This window comes from Mytilus galloprovincialis, chromosome 6, assembly GCF_965363235.1.
Source record: "Mytilus galloprovincialis chromosome 6, xbMytGall1.hap1.1, whole genome shotgun sequence".
NCBI lineage: Eukaryota > Metazoa > Mollusca > Bivalvia > Mytilida > Mytilidae > Mytilus > Mytilus galloprovincialis.
The window spans coordinates 2,283,096-2,310,696 of record NC_134843.1 but is presented as its reverse complement, the minus strand read 5'-3'; the positions used below and the strand labels follow the sequence as shown (position 1 = coordinate 2,310,696).

The 27,601-nt window shown below is 31.7% G+C and overlaps 1 protein-coding gene across 1 annotated transcript in view; it reads left to right on the top strand.

The window, feature by feature from the left end:
- LOC143078690 (ubiquitin carboxyl-terminal hydrolase CYLD-like) overlaps window positions 1-27,601 on the top strand; it is a 40,866-nt gene that overhangs the window by 2,490 nt on the left and 10,775 nt on the right. The window contains exons 2-9 of the mRNA XM_076253598.1: window positions 3,425-3,718; window positions 7,023-7,161; window positions 8,809-9,039; window positions 17,541-17,782; window positions 19,392-19,816; window positions 21,976-22,067; window positions 23,664-23,730; window positions 25,309-25,444. Coding sequence (XP_076109713.1) covers window positions 3,425-3,718; window positions 7,023-7,161; window positions 8,809-9,039; window positions 17,541-17,782; window positions 19,392-19,816; window positions 21,976-22,067; window positions 23,664-23,730; window positions 25,309-25,444 — 1,626 coding nt within the window. The remainder of the gene's footprint in view (window positions 1-3,424; window positions 3,719-7,022; window positions 7,162-8,808; window positions 9,040-17,540; window positions 17,783-19,391; window positions 19,817-21,975; window positions 22,068-23,663; window positions 23,731-25,308; window positions 25,445-27,601) is intronic.

The window sequence follows — 27,601 nt, the reverse complement described above, 5'->3', positions numbered from 1 at the left end:
TAAATTCATCTTATAAATTGTCCTGGATGGAAATTTCCACCAATGAAAACAAACGAAGCAGACTAAGGTATCAACTTACAAATGTACATGTATGTAAAAGTAAAGGAAGGTTATACAGGTCATCAAATTCAAATTCTTTGAAAAAAGGATACATGTGCCATTTATAACTTGTAACATAGATGTACTATTCATGAGTTATAACTTTGTTAAACAAGTGAAGTTATATTAATTTTGTAGTATAAAATTTCAAAACTCCATGAAAAAACCCATGTTATGCAATGCTAAAACAAACATTTAAAAAATAGTAATAATATACAGGCAGCATACAGTCCAATATACAATAACCATGGTAACAGACATAATTTATATTGTACAAGGTCCTATTTTTTGTCAGGAAAGTACATGCATTCTTTTCTTTCTTTCAGAAATTGACAGACCAGCTTTTTTTAGTAGTTTTTAAAGTCGTATCTATATATTTATGGATTTATATTTTGGAAAACAAATTTCAAAAAGTTTTGAATAATAAAACTTTCAATAAATATTTCAGTTGTTTTACATGCATGTAGCATGATGTTTTAGGGCATCATATTTTTTCAATTCACCTATCCTTCAACTTTGGTTTATCTGATATAAGACAATAGCAATCAAAACCAAGGAGTAAACAAAGACTCATAAAACCAAGGGACATTTACATCAACAGTTATAAATAATAAATAAGAAACAACACGAACTCCACTAAAAAACAGGAGTGAAATCAGATGCTCCGGAAGGGTAGGCATTTCCTGCACCGTATACGGCACCCGTCGTGTTATTTCTTTGTTTAGTTTGGTAATAATATGTATATATACATGATATATATAAGTTTAAACATTCGTTGGTTTATTCTATTTTTCTCCTATACCCAAATGTTCTTGTAACAACTTTTTCCTCAGATTTCTGCAAACAAAACCTACAAATGTATAGAATCCAAAATGCAGGAATCATTGCATAAAAATATTGTGTTGATTTTTTGGGCCTTTTGGAATATTAGCTGTGTCACAGATATATATATGGTTTATTTGTTGCTTATAAAAGGATATACATTTTGTACCTTTACACGAAAACTGGCAATCATGGTCTATTAAGATTAGAGTCAAATGCACTTGCCAAGAGCTTAGTTTTAACTCACAACCTACATTTTTGGAATATACTTGCTGTCAGGCAATCTGTAGACTTTTACCATTGACTCCTTTCTGTGGCTCTTGACCATGTTGACCTTTTTGTGCTTTACATTAGAAACAACTCAGATTCTTAAGATTATCCTGTTATGTTAGAATTCTGATATTAAGATGATAGTAGACCCAAACCTCTCATATTTGGTGATTTGAATTCAACATTGTTTTAAATTGGAAGATAATTTTTACAGTTTGGTTTGTACAAAAATTATTTATTGATATTTGTATTTAGGATTATTATGAACAAATAATAAATGCATAAATATATAAATATTTATAAGGAAAATAATCTGATTACCAAATTTGAATGTGATCAATTCTGAAATTATTGTCATTGATTTTCTGGATATCAGACTTACACAATGTCCTCCAAAAACATTGCAAAAAATAAATCACAAATCATTGCCACCAATTGCAACTGTACATGTATTTCCTGCATACAGGGGCATGACTTTTTGAAGTTTTTCATTCATAAATTTTTTTAATGGATTTCTACAGGTTAGGAATGTTGGAGATCTATTTTTAACTTGATAGAATTGGTATTATTTTACTTTTCTTTCGAGAAAAATGTCCTGGTATCTGGTTTTACCTGAATTTTCACCGCATTGAAACTAAATGAATCGCCTTAAGGAAGTTTTCTTAGCTTTTGACTACATAAAGTTATCCTTTAGTGTCACTTACATTTTGACCTATTACGGAAAACCAAATCTGTGTTTTTATTTGTTAGATCAGACCACTATTTTAAGGAGTGGTTCACCATGTCGTGGGGTAAATGATGCTTTTTTATTAATATCATTGCAATGATTTCTGTTTGTAACTTCCGTGGTCGATTTTTTGAAAATCTAAAGATTTACAAATGTATGTAGGCGTAATTATTTTGGCATACTATCAAATATTTATGTCACATACATGTAGGCCTTTTTTTTTTTAAGATATTGTGCAAGCTTGCACTGATCTAGAAGACCTGCTTGATACAAGAAAAACAAAAAAAAAACAGTTATTATTCCACAAAATTATGCATGGAAGACATGCACATTTTCAAATTTTCACACAAACTTTTTTTCTCAACAATTTCTAAGTATTCTTGTCTTGATAATTTGAATAGATCTGTTGCATATAAAAATGATACTTTGATCTTTTTGTCAGCAAGCACACAAGATAATGAGTCAGTGATATCCTAACAGACTTATCAATGTAATAAACAAAATCTTAATTATCTATCTGTCTTGTGGGATGTACCAAGCCTGCATCCTTCAAAATGTAACCAAAGGAAGTGAAACATTTGCTTGTTGTGATCTGGGAAATGAGGACCCTCCATTTTGTGACTTTCAGGTGACATTTTACAAAATCATATCAATACATTTCCCCATAACAAAATGTAAATTCACTTGTGCATTAGTGATTGACATCAAATTGCTGTTGTGATGATCTTCGAGGCAGCAGAAAGACATTTATTAATGCTGGACTAAATATGTTGAGAGTAATATAACTTATCATGCTAATGAGGTATGATTGAGAACTATTCTGTACTGCAAATTCTGAAATTGTTTCCTGGCCTTCGGCTGTTTTCTGTTCTTCGGTCGGGTTGTTGTCTCTTTGACACATTCCCCATTTCCATTCTCAATTTCATTATGCAAATTATTGCTGCAAATTTGTCATTTTATCCCAAAATGACTTAATATTATTGTGATACTGAGAGAATTTTGCCATCAAATCCAAAATGCCAGTTTAAATTATTGGGATTACAACCTAGCTTGTTGCTTTTTTTCCCCAATAGTAAAAACATCTTGAAAGATATTGAACTGACCATGCACGCCAGCTTCTTTATTGCTCATTGTTGAAGGAGTGAGGTAAGGTGACCTATAGATGTTAACTTCTATGTCATTTGGTCACTGGTGGAGAGTTGTCTCATTGACAATCATACCACATCTTCATTTGTTATATGCATTGTACACAACTAATATACTTTACACAAGAGTTACTAAACTATGATTTAAGGTCACCTTCTGATCAAGAGTATAATGAATTCATAAGAGAGGTGACTTCTGAATGTGGTATTACTACAGTGGGACAAGAAGAGTGTGACGTGACAGGTTTTTGCTTAATTGAAGTGACCTTCATAGCAGTGACCTTAACAGCAGGTTTGATTGTACATTCTGAATGTTTAAGCAAATATTAACCTCAATAACCTATGACTTTGTGTATTACAGGAACATAGAGGTAAAGGTACTTGTGATGGAGTATTCCGTAAGAAACGGTTCTTCACTTGTGAACCAAACTGTGGGGTGTTTGTGCCTCTGCATAAAATCCGAGCTGATCCAACATCTAGACACGCTGTTAATACAGCTACTGCAAGTTTACGACAGGAAATAGCTGAATGTGGTCTAAGGATCGGTAACCAGATTGTGTGGCTCAGTGACAATGGACCTGAATATGGAGAGGTCAAGTGGGTCGGGGTATTACCGGACTCACGCAGGAATGATATAACTGTTGGAGTGGAATTTGTAAGTAATAATCAGTGTATCATGTTTTTGAATATAAACAGTTTATGTACACCAAAATATTCAATTACAGGCAAAATCATTGTCAGACTTGGCATCTCTATTCAAAGAATGACAGAACTTGTTTTCTACATGATTTGTAATGAAAAAGGAGGCATCAATATGTAAATTTTCAGTCAAAGAGATCAGTTCTTCTTTTTATTATCTTGGTTTCATTGGAAATTTCAAAAGACACAGTCTACAGTCATGGGACATTCATACATGTATATAAGCTAGTACATGAAGTATATATATATATATATATATGGTACTAGAACACAGCCATGATATGGTGGGTCTGTGACTAATTAAAGTATATAACTATGTGTAAGCCTTATTTTAGTATTGGTATTGTCAACTGATAAAGTCATGCCGATTATATAATACACAGTTTTCTCTGCTTTCAAATCTTTCTGTTTGAACCCGTCGACCTGGAACTTATCAATTATTGGTAATATTTTAAATTATTTGGAAAACAAAAGGTCCTGGAATGGAGTATTATTTAATCAACAGCATTGTCCTATATTATATTAGTTATAAATAAAGTTGAATTCTTTGATTCGCTGTTTTACGTCATGCCCGCTAACAAATTGAAAACTGTACCTATACGTCTTATTTTTTAAGTCCAGATTTTTAGTATTCGTATTGTTATCTTTGAAAGTCTTCTGATTGAAATACTACAATAGGATACAATTTGACAATGATTGAATTTAGTAGTGTCAACCCTGTGATTGTGACTGTATATAGCAAAATCCTAAATACACCGTTTGGTGGTGTGCCTGTCAGATGCAGAACATACAGATAAGGTAATAGGTAACAGGTGAATATACTATTGGTATCGGTATCGGATTCAACCCTGAACTTGTTAATTATTGGCAATATTAATTATGTGGAAAACAAGAGGGTCTGGAGTGGTGTAATTATACGACCGCAAAAATTTTAATTTTTCGTCGTATATTGCTATCACGTTGGCATCGTCGTCGTCCGAATACTTTTAGTTTTCGCACTCTAACTTTAGTAAAAGTGAATAGAAATCTATGAAATTTTAACACAAGGTTTATGATCACAAAAGGAAGGTTGGGATTGATTTTGGGAGTTTTGGTCCCAACATTTTAGGAATTAGGGGCCAAAAAGGGCCCAAATAAGCATTTTCTTGGTTTTCGCACTATAACTTTAGTTTAAGTAAATTGAAATCTATGAAATTTTGACACAAGGTTTATGACCACAAAAGGAAGGTTGGGATTGATTTTGGGAGTTTTAGTTCCAACAGTTTAGGAATTAGGGGCCAAAAAAGGGCCCAAATAAGCATTATTCTTGGTTTTCGTACAATAACTTTAGTATAAGTAAATAGAAATCAATGAAATTTAAACACAAGGTTTATGAACACAAAAGGAAGGTTTGGATTGATTTTGGGAGTTTTGGTCCCAACAGTTTAGGAATTACGGGCCAAAAAGGGGCCCAAATAAGCATTATTCTTGGTTTTCGCAACATAACTTTAGTATTAGTTAATAGAAATCTATGAAATTTAAACACAAGGTTTATGACCATAAAAGGAAGGTTGGGTTTGATTTTAGGAGGTTTGGTCCCAACAGTTTAGGAATAAGGGGCCCAAAGGGTCCAAAATTGAACTTTGTTTGATTTCATCAAAAATTAAATAATTGGGGTTCTTTGATATGCCGAATCTAACTGTGTATGTAGATTCTTAATTTTTGGTCCCGTTTTCAAATTGGTCTACATTAAGGTCCAAAGGGTCCAAAATTAAAATTAGTTTGATTTTAACAAAAATTGAATCCTTGGGGTTCTTTGATATGCTGAATCTAAAAATGTACTTAGATTTTTTATTATTGGCCCAGTTTTCAAGTTGGTCCAAATCGGGGTCCAAAATTAAACTTTGTTTGATTTCATCAAAAATTGAATAATTGGGGTTCTTTGATATGCCAAATCTAACTGTGTATGTAGATTCTTAATTTTTGGTCCCGTTTTCAAATTGGTCTACATTAAAGTCCAAAGGGTCCAAAATTAAACTAAGTTTGATTTTAACAAAAATTGAATTCTTGGGTTTTTTTGATATGCTGAATCTAAACATATACTTAGATTTTTTATTATGGGCCCAGTTTTCAAGTTGGTTCAAATCAGGATCCAAAATTATTATATTAAGTATTGTGCAATAGCAAGAAATTTTCAATTCCACAGTATTCAGCAATAGCAAGAAATCTTCAATTGCAGAGTATTGTGCAATAGCAAGCAATTTTCAATTGCACAGTATTGTGCAATAGCAAGAAATCTTCAATTGCACAGTATTGTGCAATAGCAAATATTTTCAATTGCACAGTATTGTGCAATATCAAGAAATTTTCAATTGGAGTTATCTTTCTTCGTCCAGAATAGTAGTTGAATCAACTTAAATCATTGTTTTATACAACATACAATGTATATTCACTTTTACCACCAACTGATAAATTAAAACAATCTTTACCATTCAGTGATAACAAGCACTTTATTTTACATTTTAATATTTTATGATGTATTTAAATGAGTAGTTATTGTTGCAAACTCCATTAGGAATTTGAATTGAGATCAGTTTTGGAAAAAGGGAAAGGGGGATGTGAAAAAAAAATGGGGGGGGGGGGGGTGAAATTTTTCTCATTTCAGATTTCATAAATAAAAAGAAAATTTCTTCAAACATTTTTGAGAGGATTAATATTCAACAGCATAGTGAATTGCTCAAAGGCAAAAAAAATATTTTAAGTTCATTAGACCACATTCATTCTGTGTCAGAAACCTATGCTGTGTCAACTATTTAATCACAATCCAAATTTAGAGCTGAATCCAGCTTAAATATTGTGTCCATACTTGCCCCAACTGTTCAGGGTTCAACCTCTGCGGTCATATATAGCTGCGCCCTGCGGAGCATCTGGTTTTTAATCTACACCATTGTCCTATATTAGCTATATATAAAGTTAAATTCTTTAATTTGTCGTTTTTTACCCCATGACAGCTGAGAAAATGGACCTCATTATTTTAGTATTATAGATGGTTAATTTAACATTGTTGTAAGTATCAATAAACTCTAAAGAAGGACAGTGATTTAACTTGAAGAAAGTGAAACATTAGGTAACAAATCATTTCAAGTGGACCTAACTCATCAGATTAATTCTTAAGACAAATATTCTTGTTTGTTTAGTCGTAAAACATCAGTTTTCATACAGTTGTATATTTCCACAATTTAGTCAATACTTCTTGGTAAACTTTTTGTCAATACTTCTAGGTAAACCCAGTTGGTTCAGGTACAGGGAAATATAAAAGTCACAGACTGTTTCATGCTAAACCACAGCATGCTTCCCTGGTACCAATCATGGGACTTATGAAAGCAGAAGAGTATCTGGCCATGCAGGCACCAACTGCAGGTAAGGACCATTTATGTGAGACCTTTTAAAATATCATTAGACTTTGTAAATTATCATAATTATTTAAGATCATGTTAATTATTGTTAGACCTTATAAATCATTAATTGGATGTTATGCTGCATACACCCCAGTCTTAATCCTTGCCTGGCTTTTTATGCCTCATTTATGGGCATTATATTTTCTGGTCTGTGCGTCCCTTGGTCCGTTTGTTCCTCTGTCCTGCCCCAGGTTAAAGTTTTTGGTTGAGGTAGTTTTTGATGAAGTTGAAGTCCAATCAACTTGAAACTTAGGATACATGTTCCTTATGATATCATCGTTCTAATTGTAATACCAAATAAGAGTTTTTACCCCATTTTCACAGTCCACTGCACATAGAAAATGATAATGCGGATGCGGCATCCATGTACCATGTGTGCTAGGGACACATTCTTCTTATCATTATTTAATGTTGTACTAATTGTGGCTATCCAACATTTGTCCAACTCATCAAATGTTATAACAGATTGCTTTTACTTGGTTATCACACTTAAAAAGATTAACTTTATAAAATGTAATTTCCATGGATCTACCTAGACTTCTAAGGTCAACTTATTCCAATTAATAAGCTGTTGGTCATAGATAAACGACTTCCATATTATCATGATGGTGATTGTCTTTGATGCTTTTGTCAAGTTTTGGTTCATTTCAGATATTAAAACAATATTTATTCTATATAAATAATTGAACAATGAATTTCATTACTGATAAATTAAAATATTACAAATTGATTTAAAAATTGACACCTTAATTTAATCTCTACCATTTGGTGAAAACCACTAAAATTTCATGATTAATTTTATTCAACAAAATACTTATTTCGAAAGGGCATATTAAAATTTTTGTGAGAAAACAATGACACTAAGTAAGTACATACGTTTTTATATTCTACATGTATGCATAGTATACAGATTTCTGGCACTTCCTATCCTTTTATTACCTCATTTACCTATAAGGGCCATGATGATTAAGTCTGGTGTTCATTGTCTATCTTCTCCAAAACCATTATAGATCATTTTCAAATTACTGACTTTTGACTTCCTATTATATAATTTTTCAAAAAAGTATAAACTAGGAATCCAGTGCCAAATGTCAGTAATATGAAAAAAGACTATTGAAACCATTCTCAATTGATAGATCCCTAGGGTGTCTAGATAATAGTTTGTGAATTACATTATAGTTCATATACCAATATGGCCACCACAGCTATAAATAGAACAGAGTGGTAACTGTCTGATATTTTAAAAATCATAAAAGATACAGAAATTTGATATGGTATAACATGTTCAGAATGTCAAGATCTACCTACATTCAAATGTATCAAAATAATCAGACAGCATTTTATAGAAGGTATTTAATGGCCCATAAATAATAAAAATGTATCCCAACTTAACCACTTTAAACAATAATCGATAAATGGAAACTACAGTAGCACATAAAATCTTGAAAACAATGCAATATTATTGAAACCAAAATTCAACTCATCATTCAAATTGATGCCATTAAATGAATATTTTGAAAGATTTTAACATTCAAAAATACAAGATCTGAATTATATATATATTTTATTGTTTACTTTATATAATAATTTATTGTTTACTTTTTGTCAGACACTTTTGCTTATGGCTCACCACAACCAGAAGTGGTAGCGTTACCCCCCGAAGATATTAAAGTGCCAGAGACTATTGAGAGAGTTATACCTAATTCACAACAGGTGGAAGTAGAAGTTCATTCATCAAACAGACCTCAGTTTGTCTCACCCGTCAAACCAATACCACAAAAGGTGTATATTGAAGAATCCAGAGAACCTAGCATGAACCCATTATACGAGTACCAAATAAGTAAGTCATGTAATAGAGGACCTAGTAGAAAGCAATTATACAAGTATTAGATGAGTAAGTCATGTAGTAGAGGACCTAGTAATTATACAAGTATTAGATGAGTAAGTCATGTAATAGAGGACAGTGGCGTAGCCAGGGTTGAAACGATGTGGATGCGAAATTGTCGGCGAGCGGAGCGAGGCGAAAAAATTTTGGGACCATATTATGCAGATTTTTTTTTTTTTTTTTTTTACATTTTCCCATTTATGCATGAGTATTCCCCTAGAAACCGACACTAGTTAGATTTTTGTTTAATTTCAAAATACCAACCAATATATATTCATTTTCCAACAGAATTTTATTGTTTTCTCGAAAGTACCTTCAATCAATTCAAAAATATTTAATGTTAAAGTTTCACACTTGACATCACAAAAATATAACAAGTACAGCGGCACCTCTGTTCATGGAACTTCGAAATATAGGAATCGCAGTGATCCTCTTTCTCGGAATATAAGCCTCACAATGGTTTTTTTTTATTAATTGTCTTAAAGCGTTGCAGTGGACATGGAAATACTGGGCGGCCTGCGTCCGTCTGGTCTTGTTAGCACTGTTATGTATACAATTCCTGCCAGCTTTTTGTGAAACTTGTATCATCAGCAATGTCTCAGTTGACAATTGCGAAAATAAGTCCTGATCATCTTTTTTGAACCCATTGGAAATATAAATTATGACTGAAATCCAATTGCATTTGTTCTGAAGCTGTTATTTCTCTCCAGATATTTTGTATCTTCGATAAATAAAATAAGAGTAATGCTGGGACATAGGAACTCTTTTCTTAAAAATAAAATTAAAATATTTGTAACTAGATGGAGAAGGTATTTATTAGCAAAGAAATGATAACACTCCATTATACAAATACGGTTTTTATCACGTTGTCTTTCGCATCACAGAAAACGTTATCAGGATATGATGGTTTAGTTGTCAACTTGCTCAATTTCAGACTAAACATGCGGATTTGTTATAACCACCCTCAATGCTTGTCGCAGCCGACGACAAGCTACGACGTAGACTTTTCACGAAAAAGTAGAGAACACCTTTTTTGCGATTTATCCATCTTGTTTACATACACTAAATGATCCTATAGGACAGACCACTCATACTGCTTCGTAAATGATTGGACGACATTTTCAAATCCTCACCTTTGTATCTTTGTATCTGCTGTGAACACATGCAATCATATATTTATTAAAAAAACTTTTTTTTTCCCAAAATGATGTGGATGCTTGAGCATCTGAGCATACATGCAAGCTACGCCACTGATTATGACTGAAATCCAATTGCATTTGTTCTGAAGCTGTTATTTCTCTCCAGATATTTTGCATCTTCGATAAATAAAATAAGAGTAATGCTGGGACATAGGAACTCTTTTCTTAAAAATAAAATTAAAATATTTGTAACTAGATGGAGAAGGTATTTATTAGCAAAGAAATGATAACACTCCATTATACAAATACGGTTTTTATCACGTTGTCTTTCGCATCACAGAAAACGTTATCAGGATATGATGGTTTAGTTGTCAACTTGCTCAATTTCAGACTAAACATGCGGATTTGTTATAACCACCCTCAATGCTTGTCGCAGCCGACGACAAGCTACGACGTAGACTTTTCACGAAAAAGTAGAGAACACCTTTTTTGCGATTTATCCATCTTGTTTACATACACTAAATGATCCTATAGGAAAGACCACTCATACTGCTTCGTAAATGATTGGACGACATTTTCAAATCCTCACCTTTGTATCTGCTGTGAACACATGCAATCATATATTTATTAAAAAAACTTTTTTTTTGCCAAAATGATGTGGATGCTTGAGCATCTGAGCATACATGCAAGCTACGCCACTGGAGGACCAAGCAGAAAGTAATTATACAAGTATTAGATGAGTAAGTCATGTAATAGAGGACCTAGTAGAAAGCAATTATACAAGTATTAGATGAGTAAGTCATGTAGTAGAGGACCTAGTAATTATACAAGTATTAGATGAGTAAGTCATGTAATAGAGGACCTAGTAGAAAGCAATTATACAAGTATTAGATGAGTAAGTCATGTAGTAGAGGACCTAGCAGAAAGCAATTATACAAGTATTAGATGAGTAAGTCAAATGACAGAAAATCTAGCATAATTCCGTTAAATGAATAACAAGTCATGCAATAGATCTCTTCATCAATACTGTGGATGCTTATTTTTTGTTGGGTAATACTTTTCATTGATTTTTTTGAGTAATGCTTTTTCACAAATTTGAATGTTTAACAAAATGCAAATTACAAATGAATTATTTATAAACTTGCATGATGACTTTGACAAAACTTTTAAATCAAATATCCACAATAATTCAAATTTTCCTCAATCCATGAAAATTGATTCTCTTAAAAATAAATCAATCCTATATATGAAGATAAACTCATCATAGACATGATAGATACAAGGCTTTAAATATTGTATTTGCGCCAGACGTGGGTTTTGTCTACAAAGACTCATCAGTGATGCATCGAGGAGGTAGATACAGATCGCAGATGTGTCAAATCTGGCTTTGAATACTATAGAGGTTTGTCTCGCCTGCAGAGAAAATTGCAGAAGCAAGAATAAGGCGTGCTTGTTTCTGATGTCTTGATAAAGTTGTTGATTAGGTAATACAAATGGGACATGTATCGGACATGTATCGGACATGTATTTGACATGTATTGGACATGTATCGGACATGTATCTGTGTTACTATGTTATTTACTTCAGCTAAGAACGTACCCTATAGTACCATACTGATCATTTACCTTTAGTTTGACTCTATTAATAGTTTAAACTATTTTGTAACTATAAGGTGATTTTACAGTTCAGAAAGGGCAATATTTAAATGTTGATTTTCTATACAAGCCATATGTCTATTGAAATCGTACTACACAATGTACTGGAATGTTCCATCTAGGAAGAATATTATATAATATCAGTATGGCTACACCTACACTTCTGTTGTTATCAATGACAATGACATAGGTTAAGGGTGATAACAGTTATTTCCTTATTTTTCAATACTTTGTTTAAATGCTACCCTTAATGGGTTAGTCATTGTTATGTGATACAGATGTATCTGTTTACGGAAGATGTTCTAAGATGTTCTACACGTGTCTATGATGTCATCAGTTAGTTACATAAGAGTGTTTGAGTGCAAACATACACCTTAAACTATTGAAGGTCATTGAAGGTGTTAAGTGCAGTAAGATCATAGGTTCGATTTTATAGGACAATTGATACTACATATATATTGAACCAAATTCACAAGCAGTTTGTATAGATACAAGAGGGTCGTAATGGGGGTACCTTCATGATGAATAACGGTAAAAATTCTTTCAAATGACGTTCATGGTAATTTTAGGTGTATGACGGTAAAATGTACACTTTCTTTTAGACAATAAAAACATCGACTGATTTTGACGAATCACTTTAATTTTATTTTTTAAATGACGGTAAAGATAATTCTTTGAGACCTCTGACGAAACACGATAAGGATATTTTGACAAATCATGGTAAAATTTTAACCAATTTGACGCTAACGGTAGCCTAAGTGACTGTTTGACGCCTGACGTTAAAAGGCTTTACTATCCTCATACAATATTATTGCTGAAGGCATAAAAGCCAAAGTCTTTTGCATGGAATAGTTGAGATTTTTTATGGCCCCGGGACGAAGTTGTCGGTGCCATATAGTTTCACCCTTGTCCGTAATTCCGTAATTCTAATTCCATAATTCTGTCATTCTGAAACAAACCATTATACAGATTTTTTTTCTTAAGGCTTTCAGATATTGGGATGATTTTTGGCATGTGAATTAACCAAGATGAGTTACAGATTAAGTTTAAGTTTTGTTTAGCTTGGCTAATTTTTGCCGAAATTACAGGCAATGGACTTTGATAAATTGTTGAAAATCACAGTTATACAGACTTTTTTTTTAAACACTTTCAGATAATTGGCTGATATTTGGTATTTGAGCTAACCATGATGAATTACAGATCAAGTTTAAGTTTCTTTCCGCTCTGCTAATTTTTGCCAAAATTGAGGGTTTACAACTTTGAAAATATTGAAAATCACAGTTAATATATGGACATTTTTCTGTGAGCCTCCAGATTTTGAGCTGATATTTGATATGTGAGACTACCATCATGTTTATGTCCACATGTGTTATTGAAATTGCAGATTTTTCAACTTTTTGAGACCTTATATATTCATATGTATATATTTCAAAACTAAATGAGCCAGAAAATCGTTTTTAGACACTGATGATGTCTTACAAGAGAGAGATTTAATCCAGCTTAGCCTTACATTAGTTAACTTGACCTCCTTTTCAAGGTTCAATTGCTCTATAAAATTTTTAATCAACTTTTATTAGGTCTTTCCACTATTTTGAGGAAACACCTATTGTATTTATTCTGATTAAATTTTTTCTTCTTCCACCAAATTTGTTTCGTGCCCTGTTTTGTGGTTTTGCAAGATGTTGCTTTGGTAAACCTTTCCAAAGACATCAATATTAAAAACTAGGAAGCTATTATGTTAGCCACTATAAAACAATGAGATATAGTAACCAACATTTATCATGTCTATGTAAATATGCACAAATGAAATGTGATTTTTTGGGGGAGGGGTGTTATATCAAAGAGTATCCTGTATGAACTCTTGTTGCAGGGATATAAAACATTAATTCATTTGTTAATGTGGCTATAAGTGTTTCTTGTTTCTCATTTTTCATATAGAGAAGACGTGTTACTTTTACAAATTGTGACTTGGATGGAGAGTTGTCTCATTGGCACTCATACCGCATCTTCTTATATCTGCTTATCAGATACTCATTAAAATTTGTATGAAGTTTTCTGTTCATCAAAACCTTGGATGAGTTTGATGACTGGGCAAGAATATATCAGAAATGTGGAATCTATTTATTTGTCAATATTTGGGGGCTTGTAAAAATATCTCATATGATTTTTTTGTTGTCAAGGTGGCAACTTTTTGTCTAATCATATCCTTTTCAAATTTGTATAAAAGTTTCTTCATTAAAACTTTGGATAGTTCAGTTATCATGAATATCTGGAATGGAAGAACCTTTTTTCAGGATGAAAACTAATGTAAAAATATTCCATACTATTTTTTGTGGTTGCGAAAGCACCTTTATTTCTTATCAAATCCAAATATATATAATTATATTTGTCATCTTATTTTAAAAACCCTCTAGCATGTATAGTGAGCTCAATAATCAGGAAAATATGAAATAGGGGATCATGTTTGGGGTAGTGGGACTTATAATATACCATATTAAATATTTGGATTGCTTATAAAAGGTTCTTTAAAATTTCATTTAAGTCATTCTTATTTTTATTTTGTCCATGTATTGTTTACATCTCAAATTTGCATCTTTTAAAATATATCATTGAAAAGTTGACTTTGGGATAACCCCTTCTCTCCTGATATAGATTTAAATTGGAATTTTTTAGACTTCATTAAAGTGTTTAAATATTTATTTTGTTATTTACTTCCTTGTTTCATTCATAAAAAAATGACATTTAATCCGTAATTTAATCATCTCTTTTAAATCACCAACAGTGTGTATACATGTAGGTTATTGCCTAATATCCATACATATGACTCTGAAATTGTTTATTTTCCAAAAATAAAATTTTCAAAACCCAAGTTCTATATTTTAAACTTAATAATAATTTATGCAATAAATAATCAAATATTCCTTTGTGGTCATTAATATTCAATGAGTGGAATTTCCTAAATTTGTGGAAATTGTATTACTTTTTAACACCTTGTTTAAATTTGGGGCAAATACTTATTCACCAAGGTAATACATTTTTGAAAAGTGTCATTTTCTTTTAATCTTAAGGAAGATAATTAATCAAACAAATGATTTTACTTACTTCCTTTAACAGACAAGTAATAAAAAAAAAATAATCAGTACATTCATAAAATATTAAATTAAAAGGATTTTGTTAATCAAATAATGGGATTGTGTGTGGGCCTCAATAAGAAGAACTGTAAACAGATTTTCATGAACTCACAATAATTTATCTTGCGTTTTTTGCAATTTGTTAAAAAATGTCAATAAGAAAACCGAACATTTATTTCTGAATTGACAGTATCATAAATGAATAAAATTATAAGAATTTTACTCTCAAACATTTGATATTGAGTTAGTTTGCGTCAAAGTTTTTCTTTACAAAAAAATGTGACCACAAAAAATTATCCAAAAGAATCAACTGAAGGGATCTGTTAGTCTCTGTAAAATTTGTATGCAATGGTATAAAATTATAAATAAAAAATAATAAAAAAAATAAAATCATTCTCATTCTACAGGGTCACATATTTAAGTGAAGACTATGTTCAAATTTATTGAAATGAAAATGATAGTACATTATATATATATAAAACATGTATGATAACTTTAAACTGTATTTCTATAAATTGTTTTGAACCTTCAGGAAGTAATTTGTTTTACGTTTTTTTAAATTTTTATCATTGATTTTTTATTTTGTAGTATGAAATTATGTGTAAATAAAAAAATGGATTAATAACATGACAGTGTTTTAATTAAAATATGTTTTTTAAACCTTCAATATGAATGAGTGTTTCTATTTAGGAATGTATGTATGTATGCACAGTACATATTTAAATATCATAATAGGTATGTTAAGTTATACATATACAAAAAAACACAATAGCATCTAGCCCCATTCTTTTCTAATTTACTTCCTGAATGTTTGAATTTGAATCAAAATATTATCTGATAAAATATCCCTTTCTATAACAATATAAGTAATGAGGGTGCCTCTATTTACAAAACTTTTAATTGTGTGCTTACATTTAACACTCTTTCAAGTAAATTTGAAAAAATATATATATATTATTATAGTGTCTGTCTATCATATAAACAAAATCTTTATGTCAAAAGTGAAATCACAAAAATACTGAATTCCAAGGAAAATTCAAAAAAGAAGGTTCCTTTTCAAATGGCAAAATCAAATGATAAAACACTTCAAACGAATTGACAACAACTGTCATATTCCTGACATGGTACAGGCATTTTCAAATGTAGAAAATGGTGGATTAAACCTGGTTGTGTAGCTAGCTAAACCTCTCACTTGTATGACAGTCACATAAAATTCCATCATATTGACAACGATTTGTGAACAAAGCAGAAAAATATAAATGTGTTAGGGGCATATTTGATTAAAGCAAGAGATAACAAAATCCTTCTCGGTTTCAAATACGCATGTTCTAGTTGTTTGTTTTGGTTTTTTCGTGTTTCTCAGTTTACATAATACTCAATGGGAAGTAAAACTAGAAGAAACCATAGAATTATGTGTAACCTCAGTTTGTGAGATCTGAAGTTAAGATTACCATTTCACGCAGCAAACTATGTACTGTAAGTAAATTGTATGAGGCACGAATGAAGTTTTATCTAAATAAAAATAACATTCACTTGAAGCACACCTCATAGTGCGAGATATTCTTTCGGCATTTAAGACCAATCCCTAGCTGTAGGTTGTTTTCTGCTCTTTGGTCGGGTTGATGTCTCTATGACACCTTCACCGTTTCTATTCTCTATTCAAACACCTTATAATTTCATGCATCTGTAGCACTCCTCTTGATTTATCTTTATCAGCATTGATCAGGAATACTTAAACCAGGGACGTCTGAAGACATTGAGTTGTGAGGAGCTGTTTTACCAAAAGGGACTTAACAATTAACAAGAGTTAAGGGAACTAACTGAAAACTCATGCATTGTTATTCAAATGTATGCATCTGTAAACCGTTAATTCTTATAGACATATAAAACTATAACAATATATAATTTGTTATGCAGATACATCCTTTATCTAAAAAACAATCTCTTATTGCTTCCGGTTTCTGATATGTCCCATGCAACATATCAGAAAATAAAGGAATGAGAGAATGGTTTTTAATTAGATTGACACATCCTAGAAAGATATGTGCCCTAAAATGAAAGTCATTTTACCTGTATACTTTTTTCAATTGGTTTTTATATCCTTGTATATGTTTTTACCTACAACTAGTTTTACTATGTTTTACATCAATCTGAGGTTACATTTGGGAAACTAAGTATCTTATAATTATGTAATCAGACTCAAGGATGCATACAGAAAGTCTAGCAACCTTGATTTATAAATGAATCAGTCTCATTCATTAGGAATGTCAACAGTTGATATACTGGGAGATCATATTCAAGGTAGATATATAGGTATATTTCATCTTATATATAGATATATATTAGTTCTGGTTTAAAGATCAAGGAAGTTAAGAACAGGACATATCATTTTACTAAATAAAATGAATAAAACAATATACCATGTATACAATTTATTGACATATTCTATTTATAGGTAATATATGGAAGACAATTTACAAAGTAAAATGGATAAAACAATATATAATTTTATTGACATATTCTATTTATAGATCAAAAATTGAAGAAGGAACAATCTCAACAGAGTCTACAGTCCTCTGAGCCCGGGAGTCAGTCTATTGAACCTCCAGGGACCCGTAAAAGTATGAAGTCCATTCCTCCTGCTGATCCCGATCTAGAAGTGGGGTCAATGGTTGAAGTCATGCAGAATCCTCCTTTATATGGGGTCATAAGGTGGGTTGGTTCCCTACCAGACCAGAAGGAACCAACAAGGCCAATTGCTGGCTTAGAAATGGTTAGTTTGTCTACTCTTCCAACTTAGTAATACATTGTATACAAATATAAGGCAAAATGAGATGTATTGCATCAACAAATAGACAGCAAACCAACAACACTAAAACCAAACAATACCTGGCTATCAACATATTGTCTTCTGCAATAATCATCAAGCTTCTATATATGACCATAGTAGGTCTTTGGAGGTCAACACTTGATAGTTAATTAGATGGTGTCAAGACTAAAATACACACGAAAGGAAGCTACAAATTATCAAGTCCGTGCCCTGTACATTGTTATTTTTGACTTCTTATAATTTGGGTAAATGTTTTACATGGTCATGAATCAAATATGAGAATTTGAGTCAAATCAGTGGACATGAATTTGACAGCTAGCGCCCCTTTCAGTATTACATAATTTTAATCGTACCAATCTCACATGAAGGTTTCAATCTGAATTGTAAAAAGGAAATTTATTATAAACAAAAAAGTAATTTGACATAGTTTCTGTGCTGTGGAAGTGTGATATTCCTGTCAGTTTTTTTAGGTGTTTAAGGAAAACTAAAATCATAATATCAGTTTCCTTAAGGTGAACAATTGTGTCTTATGATGACAAACAAAGTAAATGAAGCTATAGGATATCTTCAAAGTATTGCTTGAATTTAGGTGGGTTATGGTCCTTTTCAGTTCATGGTACAAATATATCAATATACAGTTGTCATACATTTTTTTCCCCGGACAAATTGCGTGACTTAGGCCTGCAGTTTCAGCAGTAGCATAAACAGTGTGTCATACTTTTGTAAACTATGAAACAAGGTCAGTTCAAGGGCACTTATGATGCATCAATGATATTTGATAGGCTGTTGTATTAGCATCAACCATTTTCATCTGCCTGTATGTTTTTCTAAAAAATATTTCCTTCGCACATTTCTTAGGTACAATTTAATAGAATTAGGTCAGCAACATTGCATGTTTTCTTGGATTTAGGAAATATTATATTTTTGTGTATATTAGATTTCATGAAATTGCAAAAAAGCATTGAGAATGGAAATGGGGAATGGTTCAAAGAGAAAAAAAACACTACCGAAGAGCAGAGAACAGCCCAAAGCCACCAATACGTCTTCAACTTTAAAAAAACTTTAAAACTGGACACAATGCACACTAAGGTTACTGCCAAAGTCAGGAAAGTGTACATACATGACATACAAATGTAACTAAAACCTGAAATTCATAAAATTAATAACCCAGGATCGAATAAAATAATAAGGATAGTAATTTAATGTAAAAGCAAAGTTACAGATACCTGATTTTAAGTTTTTTGCTGCTTTTTATGTATGATTGATTAAATAGCCTCATTGCAGAGTGGTTTAAGTAGTTACTACTGTTATCACTAGCCAGTCAACACTGAGGTTGTGAGTTTGAATCCGGCTTGTGGGGGTGCACTCCACTCCAATATTAACTGTTTAGGATAGTCAGTTTTCCTATCGAATGTCAGTGGTTTTCTCTGAGCACTCTGTCTTCCTCCACCAATAAAAACTAGCTGCCACAAAATAGCAAAAAGCAGTGCTTAAAAGTGGTGTTAAACATAAAAAATAAAAATAAATAAATGTATGATTATTTCTTTTACAGGAGGAGGAAATTTCAGCGGGTACAGATGGAACATTTAAGAAAATTCGTTATTTCTCTTGTCCCGATAAAAAAGGATTTTTTGTACCTCTATATAAATGTCGTAAAGATAAACGTTTTGTTGATCAGCATGGAAGAGGAGCATTAGGAAATAATTTTGGAAGTTTTGAAACTCCTGACGTTCATGGAAACATTTCTCCTCCAGATTCTTTAAGTGAAAGTGAAATCGGAACAAAAATTTGTGGGAAACAAAAAGGAATACAAGGTCACCATAACTCTTGTTATTTAGATGCTACTTTGTTTGCAATGTTTTATTTTACAACTGTATATGATGGAATATTATATAGACCTAAACGTTTAGACGACCATCAAGAATATGAAGAAGTTATTAATGTTCTGAAGGAAGGAATAGTCAATCCTTTAAGATGGTAAGTACAGTGAAACCTGAGTTACAAAAATGTATCAGACACACAGTGGGACCAGGAAAAAATGTCAGACACACAGGAGGACCAGAAAAAAATGTGGGATTAAGCAGGGTGTTGGAATACTCAGTACAGTGAAACCTGAGTTATCAGACACGCAGGGGAACCAGGAAAAAATGTCGGATTAAGAAGGGTGTTGGAATACTCAGTTTTTTTCTGAAAGGATATGTTGGGACCATAAAAATGTGTCAGTTAAAGCAGGATGTTGGAACACTCGGGTGTTGGATAAGGCTGGTTACACTGTAGTTCCTGATGATGTTGAGGCACCCCATTATAGTGTCCAAATAATCACATAATCACAAATATTTTGCCAATATAATCGCATATATAATCATTAATTATACGCCCATCAAAATTTTGAAGGAACATATTATGGTATACAAATGTCCGGTGTCCGTCTGTCCATCTGTCTCTCCTACGTCCACATGTCGCACTGTAACTTGAGAACCGCTTATTCAAATTTCATGAAACTTGTTTTTATGATGGTCAAACGATCTGTATACTTTTTGGTGAAAATAGGATTTAAACATTTTGAGTTACTAGACTTTATAACTAAAAAGGGGTGTGTATTTTTCACATGTCGCGCTGTATCTCAAAAAAACGATTTTTGATTATTGCTTTAAACTTTACACACGTCTTAGTGATATTAATCCAAAGATCTGTTTACTTTTGGTGATGATTCTAAATTTTATTTTGGAGTTATTGAGTTTTTTGTAAAAAAGAGGGGATTTTTCACATGTTGCACGGTATCTTAAAAACCATAAATGACTATTGCTTAAAACTTTACACACTTCTTAGTTATATTAATATTAAGATCTGTATATTTTTTGGTGATTTTTTAAAATTTTATTTTAGAGTTATTAAGTTTTTTGTAAAAAAGGCTTTTTTTTCACATGTCGCGCCATATCTCAGAAACTATTTATGATTATTGCATAAAACTTCTCACACAAGACGTGACTTATTCCCAAATGTGACTGTTTTTTCTGAATGTGAATTCGTATTGCTATAAGACTAGGCATGGTACTTTTCCAACAAATTAATTTGGGATGGAAAAGTACCATGCCTAGTCTTATAGCAATACGAATTCACACTCAGAAAAAACAGTCACATTTGGGAATAAGTCACGTTCAGTAATAAAAAGATCAGACGACGTAATGACAAACCACAATCTAACACTTGTTAAAAATGTCCATAGTTAGTTTGGACAAAGATACATCGTATGGATCAACCAATTCTTGATGGTGTCCGTAAAATTTACGGAGTGTCATTTTTTATCTGTCCTCCTCATAACTTTGTTGGAGCAGTTTCTGTGTTAGAAGCACACTCCTGTATATGAAGTCCGTATACATGGTATAGTGTGAACATGCACGAGAATAACGTATCAATTGTGATATGTAAACACCATACGAAGGGGCAGAGGGTATGTTACTGCTGAGAAATGGGAAATTGATAATTGGGAAGTTGAAATCGTACCGTTTATCATAGATTTTCGTGTGAAGTCGTCCATCTGTGACAATATTGAGGAAAAGATCAAGGTATGAAGCAGTCCTTCTAGTATCAGTAGTATCCTTAATTTCAAGTTCACTGGGATATATATGAGATGCAAGTATTGGCTGAAATATGGGTTATTCAGTGATAAGACATCATCAATATATCGGAAAGTGAAATTAAAGAATTTTGCAAGGTGCTTTTTCTGTTTGTCTTTTAGAAGGGTATAACCTGATAACCATGGTTAACATGGTGAAAACTGTATTAAAAGAATTATCAATGAATTAGTAAACATTTAGATAACTAAACTAAATATTATAAATGGATTTAGAAATTGAGGATTCATAATGTTATATATCTTTTAAAATTGTTAAATGCTAATACTATTTTGTATTAGATATGTTACTGAAAGACATCAGCTCATAATAAAAAGTTATATCAAAATGTACAGAAACACAACAAACCAAACAAATATGTACAAAAATATATCAGATATAACGAGAATAATTCTGAATAATCAAATAAAATAATAAATATCATGATTATGATAAATGATGTTCTTGTTCAACAACTTATAGGATATGATTGTATTTATAATGTTACTGGTAATTTTGTAGTCATTTCTATGTACGAGCGGATAAAGTGATGAAACTACGCCACCTATTGGATAAACTTGGAAATATACCCGGAATGATGAGTGAAGAAAAAGGTAAAAATAAAGAATATATAAAGAAAATATATAGCAATAGTGTTTTTATGCCATAGAATTGAGAATGCAAATAAGGAATATGTCAAAGAGACAACAACCCGACCAAAGAGCAGCCAAAGGCCAACAATGCATCTTCAGACTGATTTGAAAAGTGCTAACACATCACAACTCACCTTAAAGGTGATCCTCAGCTGGCCCCTAGATAAAATTGTGAACTTGTTCAGAGAAAATGGCCATGCCTCCAACAGAAGAGGGGCATAATGTTTTAATTTTGGAAATAAGAAATACTTCAAGTGAATAAAAAAAAGGACAATAAAGACATGAAATGAAAGTAAAGTACAAAACAATTACAACAATAGTCTTTATTGTCCTGTTCCTATACTTTATTGTATTGTTTTAACACTGAAGGAATCCTAATCTTGGCATGTGCTATTCTTCATGACAGTGATTGTCAAATTTTTATACTGTTAACTGGGGAATCTCCATGGCAGTTTTGATTTGGCAAAGATATAAGAAGATGTGCTATGAGTGCCAATGAGACCATTCTCTATCCAAGCCACAAACATGAAATCATCTTGGGAAATAAAACTTTAACAACAATACACACATTTATCGCTTTTATACGAAATTTTCCTTTGATCTTATTGACTGATAATTTCCTTTCTAATCATAGTAGAGTGATATGAAAAATTATGCTAGAAACTAAGGGGGCACAGTTATTATGTATTATGACGTCAAATTATTACAGGAACCTTTGTGATTCCAGTAATGGTGGATTAATAGTTATATTAACAGAATTATTGCAGAAACCACAAACCAATCTGTACGATGAAATTCTGCAAAAACACTTTTTTTCTTTGTGAAAAAAATGAAAGAAAAAACACAACTAAAACAGCAAAAAAAGAAGTTTTAACAAGGCTAACATTAAGTTCAACTTTCTGGTATATAGTGAAAAGATTTTTTTCTGTATAGTTTGAAGAAGTTGTTAGATATAAGAAAATGTGGTATGAATGCCAATGAGACAACTCTTCATTCAAGTCTCTATTTGTAAAAGTAATGCATTATAGGTCAAAGTACAGTATTCAACACAGAGCCTTGGCTAAAACAGAACATCAAGCTATAAAATGCCTCAAAAATGACTAGTATAAAACCATTGAAATTGGAAAACCAACGGTCTAATCTCTATAAAAAAGAGAAACAAGCAATCACTGAACATTTATTTTGTGGTTAATTTTTTTTAACAACAGTTAACAAATTTGTTAAATTAAATTCTTTAACAACACTTTAACGACTGTGTTAGCTTAACAACACTTTTGAACAACCAGGGCCCAGGTTTCAGACCAAGCTACTTCTTTATAAAAAATTGAAATCACAATCAAGCCTTGCTTGAAAGTCATAAATCTTTAAAACACGATTATTGTACTCGGGCTCAGAAATCAACCAATCAAACTATTTTGTACTCACAAGTACTGAATTAAATTTTATATCAAGCATGACAAGGGCTGGGTGAATGTTATATTTGAAAGTAAATTCTAGACAATTAGTTTTTTATTTTGATAATTACTCTTTTATGATGTATGTGCTTGTTTCTTTTAGATCCAGAAGAATTTCTATCATTATTATTAGGACAAATAACCAAAGCAGATCCCTTCCTTCAAATCAAGTAAGTAAGGCTAGTGGTTCTGCTATAGGGAAATGATACATTGTGACAACACAATTTGTTTGGAAAGTATTATCATGATTATAGGTCTTCAATGTTTGAAATGATGAAATACTGAGTCCTACACCTCAAATCATAATAAAAATACTGAGTCCTACACCTCAAATCATAATAAAAATACTGAGTCCTACACCTCAAATCATAATAAAAATACTGAGTCCTACACCTCAAATCTTAATAAAAATACTGAGTCCTACACCTCAAATCATAATAAAAATACTGAGTCCTACACCTCAAATCATAATAAAAATACTGAGTCCTACACCTCAAATCTTAATAAAAATACTGAGTCCTACACCTCAAATCTTAATAAAAATACTGAGTCCTACACCTCAAATCTTAATAAAAATACTGAGTCCTACACCTCAAATCTTAATAAAAATACTGAGTCCTACACCTCAAATCATAATAAAAATACTGAGTCCTACACCTCAAATCTTAATAAAAATACTGAGTCCTACACCTCAAATCTTAATAAAAATACTGAGTCCTACACCTCAAATCTTAATAAAAATACTGAGTCCTACACCTCAAATCATAATAAAAATACTGAGTCCTACACCTCAAATCTTAATAAAAATACTGAGTCCTACACCTCAAATCTTAATAAAAATACTGAGTCCTACACCTCAAATCTTAATAAAAATACTGAGTCCTACACCTCAAATCATAATAAAAATATTGAGTCCTACACCTCAAATCATAATAAAAATACTGAGTCCTACACCTCAAATCATAATAAAAATACTGAGTCCTACACCTCAAATCATAATAAAAATGAGAATGGAAATGAGGAATGTGTCAAAGAGACAACAACCTAACCAAAGTGAAGAAAACAGTCGAAGGTCACCATGTATACCAGAGGCGTGCATCAGCTGGCCCCTAAACAAAAGAAGTGTACTAGTTCAGTGATAATGGATATATACTTAACTCCGAAATAAATAAATAAAGTAAAATTAAATTTCATACAAGACTTTCAAAGGCCAGAGGCTCCTGACTTGGAACAGGTGCAAAAATGTGGTGGGGTTAAACATGTTTTTTAAAATCTCAACCCTCGTGCATTATCTCTAGCCAATGAAGAGAAACAAACACACAGCAATACACACAGTAAAACTAAGTTAAAAGAGGTCAGAGTCAGAATCAGAATAGGTAACAAAAGAAACTAAACAAAAATGATAACCCTATTCATGTCAGCTCTAAAGTCAACGAGATAATACAATGTGAAACCATCTAAAAGAGAAAACCATGAGCCTTGCCTATGCAAAAAATAACAATAGAAAACCATAAGTCTTACCTGTGCAAAAAATAACAATAGAAAATCATGAGCCTTACCTATGCAAAAAATAACAATAGAAAATCTATTATTGCAGATAAAGAGATTTATGTAAAACATTCTATTTGACACTTGGTTAGCTTCAAACAATTCTATGTTAAAGTATGTAAGAAATAGTCATAAAAATATAAAAAGAAATAATTTCTGTTTAATTTACCATTGACAACAACTTTTGTATACTTTTACAGAGCTGAGAATGCTGAAGAAAGCCAACAATCGTTTTTATTCCAATTATTTATGGAGAAAGATGAGAGATTAGTATTACCCACTACACAACAGTTATTTGAATTATCTTTCTTACAAAACAGACTGAAATTGCAAGAGGTAATGGCAAGGAATAAAAAACAGACCATTTTCATATTACCAACTTTTGACTCTGGAATTTACAAGGTTTTGACAGGATACCTTCTCTGTGGTTGAACATTCTGGTAATTGATCAAGCAAGAGCTACATAAATAAATAAATTCAAAGTACAATTTTGAGAGAAGATTTACTGTTTACTGCTTTCTATAGATAACTTAATCATCTGAAAGCAGTAAACTTTCCCCAAAAATAGCACTGTTTATATATTTGATTTTAGTTCCTTTGGTTGCATGTAATTGACAGAGTACCAGGATGTCTTACCACAGAATAGGTAGCCTGTCCAAAAAATATAGAACCCTAAGTCAAAAGTCAGTAATATAAAAATACACAATTTAAGTTTCACAAAACATTCAAAACTTGTATTTGATTAATTTTCTTTTATGCTTGATAACTGGTCTTTAATATTTGAGCATGAATTTATCTTTTTTATAAGTTTGTATAGAAACCAATCAGCTGTTTGCATTGACCAATCAAACATTTTGACATCACAATTTCTGTGTATTGTATATGCTATCACAAGATAAAAAGGTCTTCTAGAAGTCCATTCTAAAAATAAGATATACTCTGAATAAAAGAAATTTATCTTAAATCAATCAGTGTGTGTGTGGAACAAGTACAAAATCAACATTTCTTTCTTGAGGAAAGAATCAAATAGAGACTAAAGATTCCAAAGGGACATTAAAAACTCATTATGACAACAATCTGACTTAAAAACAAAATACAATACAAAGATGAGCAAGTCCACTCAGACACTACAAAGAAAAATAAAGGCTGTGCAACAGGAGCCTACCAAAAACTGTAACAGCCGGTGCTCTGGAAGAGTAAGCAGATCCTACTCCAATTATATTTATTTTATAGTTTTGGAGTGAGTAGCTTAAAGGGAAAAATAAGATTGATCCATTGTATATATAGATATAGGAAGATGTGTTGAAAGTACCAAATGAGACAACTCTGCATCCAAGTCACGTAAAAGTAACCCATTATAGACCAAAGTCTTCAACATGGAGCCTTGACTCACACCAACAGCAAGCTATAAAAATGTAAAAACCAACGTCAAATCTATACAAAAAACAAAAACATTTATGAATCACATCAACAACAACAACCACTGAACATCAGGAGTCAATTTCACAAAAAAACTTACGACTAAGATTGATCGTAAGTATACTGTTTTGTTCATGACTTAAGACCAATCTTAGTCGTAAGTTTTTTTGTGAAATCGACTCCTGGTTCCTGACTTAAGACAGTTATATACTAGGTACAATGACAGTAGGTTTTTTACTGTTCATTAAATGGATAAGTGGATTGAAGCAATTTCAGAAATTTTGAATGTTCTGGTTCCAGCAAAATTTAGAGTAGAATAGGTTTTGCAAAAGAAAAACTCTCCAAAGTTTAAATTGCTAAAGTTTTACAGCATTTTTGTCCATTGTCCAGAAATTGTATAAGATTTAAAACATGCAAAAATCTCTGAATATGCATCTATAATACTAAAATAACGAGGTTCAATTTGTCAGCCATCATTGGGTAAAACGACAAATTAAAGAATTCAACTTTATATATAGCTAATATAGGACAATGGTGTTGATTAAAAATTACACTACTCCAGACCCTTTTGTTGTTCACATAATTAATATTACCAATAATTAACAAGTTCCGGGTCAAATCCAATACTGATACCAATAGTATATTCACCTGTTACCTATTACCTTATCTGCACGTTCCGCATCTGACGGGCGCACTGCCATACGATGTATTTATGATTTTGCTATATACACGGGTCATAATCACAGGGTTGCTACTACTAAATTCAATCATTTTCACAGTGTTCCCTATTGTAGTATTTTAATCAGTATGACTTTCTAAGATAACAATACGAATACTAAAAATCAGGACTTAAATTAAGGCGTATAGGTAGTTTTCAATTTGTTAGTCAGCATGACGTAAAACAGCGAATCAAAGAATTCAACTTTATTTATAACTAATAAAGGTCAATGCTGTTGATTACAAAATACTCCATTCCAGGCCCTTTTGTTTTCCAAAAAAATAATATTACCAATAATTGATAAGGGTTCAAACAGAAAGATTTTGAAAGCAGAGAAAACTGTGAATCTTATAATC